Raw genomic sequence first — 5,617 nt, forward strand, 5'->3', positions numbered from 1 at the left:
ACGTGGGTTGAGCGCTACAATGAGCCCATCACCAAGATCTCCCTCACGGCCATCTGGTCATTGCTGTCTCTATCTTCTCTGTTGGTGGCATCTTTGGCTCCTTTTCTGTCGGACTCTTTGTCAATCGCTTTGGAAGGTAAAAATAAAATAAACCCATTTCATTAAAATATGCACAATAGCCTGGGGCTTTTCTAAAATAAATGGACTGCGCTGGACACTTTTTCTCCATTTAAAGGAGTAAAAGTTCAAAATTAAAGCGTGATAGGTAGACTGAAACATTTCAGTACAATGTGATAGTACACTTACAACTGCAGTAGTTATATGATGTTTTTAAAGAGCAATTTAACAACCTATTCTAGCATTTACACACTACCTTCAGAATTTAAAGAACAGCTTTTAAACTCAGACACACACTGTGGATGTATATATAACAATGTTATATATTTTTCACTGATTTGGTATTTTGGTCTAGAGGACAGAATTACTTGATTTTTTGTTCTCTGTTGCCTACAGGAGGAACTCTATGCTCCTGGCCAACATCCTGGCCTTCATCTCAGCCATTCTGATGGGCTTTTCAAAAATGGCGAGCTCCTGGGAAATGCTGATCATCGGGCGTTTCGTGGTGGGCCTCTACTCTGGTCTCACCACAGGCTTTGTGCCAATGTATGTGGGTGAGGTTTCCCCAACATCCCTAAGAGGAGCCCTGGGCACCCTCCACCAGCTCGGCATTGTCATCGGCATCCTCGTTGCACAGGTTGGTGCACAGTAATTGATCCAGTAGTTTAATTTTAATAATGTAGCATTTGAAGTGAAGTGTGGTGAATTTCCTATGAGATAACAATACAACGTTGTGCATCCTACCAGGCCATTTTTTCAGATGCATGCTAGAACCTGCACTTGTGGTTCATATGTGTGACGTGTGTCTGTTTCTTGTTTCAGGTGTTTGGAATGGAGCAGATCATGGGCAACGATAACTTGTGGCCTCTCCTCTTGGGCTTCACCTTCGTCCCTGCAGTGGTTCAGTGCATCCTACTGCCTCTCTGCCCCGAGAGCCCCCGTTTCCTGCTCATCAATAAGAACGAAGAGAACAAGGCTAAGGCTGGTGAGTTCACACAGACACTCAAGAGGTCACAGCATTTACAGCTTGAAGTAGATGTATTTTGTTACAACTGATATGTCCTTGCATGCTTTTTAATTATTTTTTAATCTAATATTGAGAGTGAGTTTTAGATATTTCTATCCCATCACAGATCCAATGGGCCTCTTTTTTCATTGTTCAAAGACGTAATCTGAAGGATACAAAAAGTGACAGAAAAGAAAAAGTGCTGCAGAGTTAACAATGACTTTTTTCTCTGCACATTTCAGTGCTGAAGAAGCTCAGAGGCACCACAGACGTGAGCGCTGACATGCAGGAAATGAAGGAAGAGAGTCGGCAGATGATGAGGGAGAAGAAGGTGAACATTGTGGAGCTGTTACGCTCGCCCCTCTACCGCCAGCCCCTCATTGTTGCTGTGGTCCTGCAGCTCTCCCAGCAGCTGTCTGGCATCAACGCTGTAAGTGTCCAGGCCTAGACATGATCCCATTGTTCTTTCTGCGACTGTCACTGATGTTCTGAAGAAAACACAAAGAAACAGTCACTTTTCCCTGACATGCTTGGCACACATTTGCATGCTATAGATAGAGCCACATCAGAAATATAAGAAGATATCATGAAAGTTAACTCTCTTATGTCCAATTTTTGATTGATTGTTGTACTGTTTAGGTATTTTACTACTCTACTCGTATCTTCGAGAAAGCCGGGGTTGAGCAGCCCGTCTACGCCACCATTGGAGCCGGTGTTGTCAACACAGCTTTCACTGTGGTGTCGGTGAGTCCAGTATAACGTTGTTACATTTTTAAGGAAAATCACCATTACAGTACAGATAAAAAAGCATCATGTAGTAGAGGTATCTTCACCCAGAAATGATCTTTTATTGTTGTTAGTGGACATATCTGAGGTAGAAAGTGGCAGTCAAAGCTTTTAAAAACGATGTATAGGTTTTAAATTGTTTATTACTTTGTAGTACTGCACTGACCTTGTTCCTAATCTTGTTTACTTTTTGGTGTAGCTGTTTGTCGTAGAACGTGCAGGACGTAGGTCTCTGCACATGCTGGGGCTGCTGGGAATGGCCGGATCTGCCATCTTAATGACTATTGCCTTGGCTCTGCTGGTAGGTTTCTCTTCAAATCTTAATCTCGATATGTTGTGATTTATGCTAAAATTAATTACTTGCTGTAGGCAGTTGTCAAGATTCCCACTGAGAAAGCACCAGCAACTAACCTTCTTCTTACCCTCTGTTCTTATAGGACCAGCTCAAATGGATGTCATATTTGAGCATTGTGGCCATTTTTGCATTCGTTGCATTCTTTGAGATGGGACCGGGTCCCATCCCCTGGTTCATTGTGGCAGAGTTGTTCTCGCAGGGACCCAGGCCTTCAGCCATTGCTGTAGCTGGTTTCACCAACTGGACTGCCAACTTCATAGTGGGAATGGGATTCCAGTATGTAGAGGTGAGTAGGAAAAAATGACAGGAGTAAACATTTGGATATAGTATTTGTGTTTGTGAGGTAGTGGGTCCATAGTTGCTTAGGGAGTGTCCTGGAAAGAACTATGTAATTTGGTACCAATTATATGGAAAATAAGACAAAGTTGAGGTTTAACTAGTTAATAGGTAGGATGTAGTCAAATTTATAAGAAATTGTTGATTTTTCATAAAAAATTAAAAAATGTTATCTTTACTCCCGCAAAGCTGATTCTATCTCACATTTTGTATTACAAACGTCCTAGATTATGGCAATTAATTAGAGTAGACCAAATAATTAGATTAGGGCAATTAATTATGGCAGATTTAACATGTCTAAATTGCCCTAATTATCAAACTTGTTTTCACTCATCATGCACTAATGTTGACCATGGCGACAGATGCTTAGTTGCTTACTACAACTACCAGTACATTTTGTGAAGTCTTGAAATGAGATCACGTTTGGTTTTGCTGTCCATCTTTACGATTTTAATTAATCTGTTTACTGTCAGGTCAGTAAACCTTGTTAAGACTCTTCTTAATACTTGTCTCTCTCTTATCTCTCTTCACAGGAGTTGTGTGGCCCCTACGTGTTTGTCATCTTCACTGTGCTGCTGCTCTTGTTCTTCATCTTCACCTACTTCAAAGTGCCGGAGACCAAGGGCCGGACGTTTGACGAGATCTCGGCTGGCTTCCGACAGACTCCTGTTGAAAAGCATTCGCCGGAGGAGCTCAACAGCCTGGGAGCTGATTCTCAGCTCTGAGTGAATGTTTTTAACTTCCAACAAACTCTTTCTCAGACCTAGAAGGAATGAGAAGGGTCTACTAACTAAAGTAGACCGATCCATCGGTAGAATAATTTTCATACTGTCACCGCATTTCGGGTGCCATTACCAGACACAGAGCAACTCCTTGTGATTCTCCAGCATGATGTCTTCCGCTGCCCCTCTCAGGTCAAATGTGGCAACAAAAACTTGATGGGCACTATGTCGCCTGGCAGATGTGCAGAGAGGAGTTGAGGGTAGATGGGGAAGGTTTTTAATATTTTAAAGATATTTTAAAGAAGGAAAAGGAGTGCCTGCTTCAATCAACCAAGTTTTTTAAACTTTTTTCCTCTCAGTATGTTATACTATGTGCTTATGCTCTGTTCTCTATAGCCTGTTACAATATAGTCAGTTAGTTATTCGGTTAAAGAACGCTGTAGCTGTAGAGATCAGTTCAATGTGCAAAATATGTTTTTATCAATCATACTGTAAAGCTGTATCACTGTAGACTCTAGCACTGTAGATGCTGTGCAGCTCGACTTTATCTCTCCCCACCAGATGGTGCAATGTCCTTTTAAAAAAGGGTCCCAACTCTCTACTGACAATAAATAAGTTATTTTTACTTTTTAATGAAATATATTAGACGATATTGTTGTTACTTATTTACTACTGCCAGACAATATTTTACTCTTTTTATTGTAGGACAAAAACTTTTCTTACTGAAAATGTCATGTTTTAGAGATTGATGGTCATGAAGACAAAACAGATTAATTCACCGTTTATGTATTTTTATATCATTCCTTCTTACCATTACATTTGATTAAATTGACATTGACTGTGCACATGGAACAGTACCAGCACAGAAACCAGAGTACTTAACTTGGCAGTGAAGTGAATAAATAAATCATCCATCCATTTTCCATGACATGAGATAAGTACGCACTCAAAATCAACAGCCCCAAAACCAAAAATCTGTCTCAGAACATTTGTGAGTTTTAAGTGCCTGTCTAAAGAAATCAAGCCTCCTCTGCCTCCAGCCATCCAGCCTTATCACTTTATAGCAGTTTCAGGTCAGATTGGCCTGATCCAGACTGAAAGCTTCTGTCAATGGATGATTTCCACTTTAGGTATTTTTGATTACACATGAAGTTTCACAGTCTGGTGAATTGGCTTGAGCGCTGTGACGATCACACAAACAGGAACTGAAATGCTGCATGCTGTTCCTCTGTGACAGCTACAAAGCAACTTAAAAAAAAAATAAAGCAAGAACGGGGACCAAAATGAATGTCTGCCTTTTGGAAGGTTTTGATTATCCTGAAAGTGCTTTTCACCTGTGTCCCAGTGTTCCTTCCACTCCATAATGTTCATTATGTGTCCTAGGAGGCGGACACATGGTGCAAGGCTTGTTTTATGCCTTGTGCACTAAATTCTGCAGTATTTTAGGCTCTCTCTCTCTTTTGGTTGTGTACTGTACTGTATACTGTAGCTGGTGGAGATACCCCCCCCTGTGTCATCTGGCTCACTTTGCCTAGCTGTACAAGTCACTGTCTACGACTGCTGTATCATTTGTCGAACTTCTCTTCTCTTTAAATGCGTTGTTTAAGGAAAGTTATCTTTTTAGCAGCACTTTATTATTCACAGTAATATTTCTTTGTCACTGAAACAAAAACTGAGGTTGTTTCAGTTGTTTTTGACTCACAGTGTGGAATCTTTGTTACTGAAGAAAGACTGAAGTACTGCTGATGGATTACTTGATGTTTTTGAAATGGAAATGTGTGGAATTGTATCATTTGTTCACATCTGTGAACAAATGATACAATTGTGTACACACATACACACACACAGGCCAGTTGTGAGTAAATATGGTAATATTCATACGGAAATGAGGGCTTTGATCCAAATCCAACTCTGTTGTCAAAATCCGGTTTAATCATTCCATAATTAGTTGTTAATTATTGTGTAAATAGTAGATCTTTAAAGTGTATCTTTTGTCATTGGATGGTTTACCTCTCTCATCCTGGAAAGCAGTGTAACATCCAGTCTCTGTCTTGTGTGCCTTTCACTTATCCTCACCAGCAAAATCATGTCATGATTGTAATGAAACTTCCCCACTCTGACTGATTGTCTATGGCAAATATCAAAACTGTATTTTATGTACATACATTCACAGTTCTGCTTGGGCATTTAATTTTTAATGTTGTCTTTAGCCTTAGAAATCTTCTTATGGCACAGGTTGGTGGTCTAACCACACAACATGATGTAAATATGAAACACTACAGTCTCACCCACTCC

At 40.3% G+C, this 5,617-nt stretch overlaps 1 protein-coding gene across 1 annotated transcript; it reads left to right on the forward strand.

The window, feature by feature from the left end:
- Nucleotides 1-2: 2 nt before the first annotated feature.
- Nucleotides 3-5,159, forward strand: LOC119898469 (solute carrier family 2, facilitated glucose transporter member 1-like). Its single transcript, XM_038712640.1, has 8 exons — nucleotides 3-136; nucleotides 514-754; nucleotides 940-1,102; nucleotides 1,366-1,553; nucleotides 1,763-1,867; nucleotides 2,109-2,210; nucleotides 2,347-2,550; nucleotides 3,134-5,159. Exons 2-8 carry the CDS (start codon nucleotides 524-526, stop codon nucleotides 3,323-3,325), a joined length of 1,185 nt encoding a protein of 394 aa, XP_038568568.1. The 5' UTR covers nucleotides 3-136; nucleotides 514-523; the 3' UTR covers nucleotides 3,326-5,159.
- The last annotated feature ends 458 nt before the right edge of the window (nucleotides 5,160-5,617 follow it).

The sequence above is a fragment of the Micropterus salmoides genome, unplaced genomic scaffold (genome assembly GCF_014851395.1).
Source record: "Micropterus salmoides isolate LMB-PRFRI ecotype aquatic unplaced genomic scaffold, ASM1485139v1 Ms_hic_scaffold_1154, whole genome shotgun sequence".
NCBI lineage: Eukaryota > Metazoa > Chordata > Actinopteri > Centrarchiformes > Centrarchidae > Micropterus > Micropterus salmoides.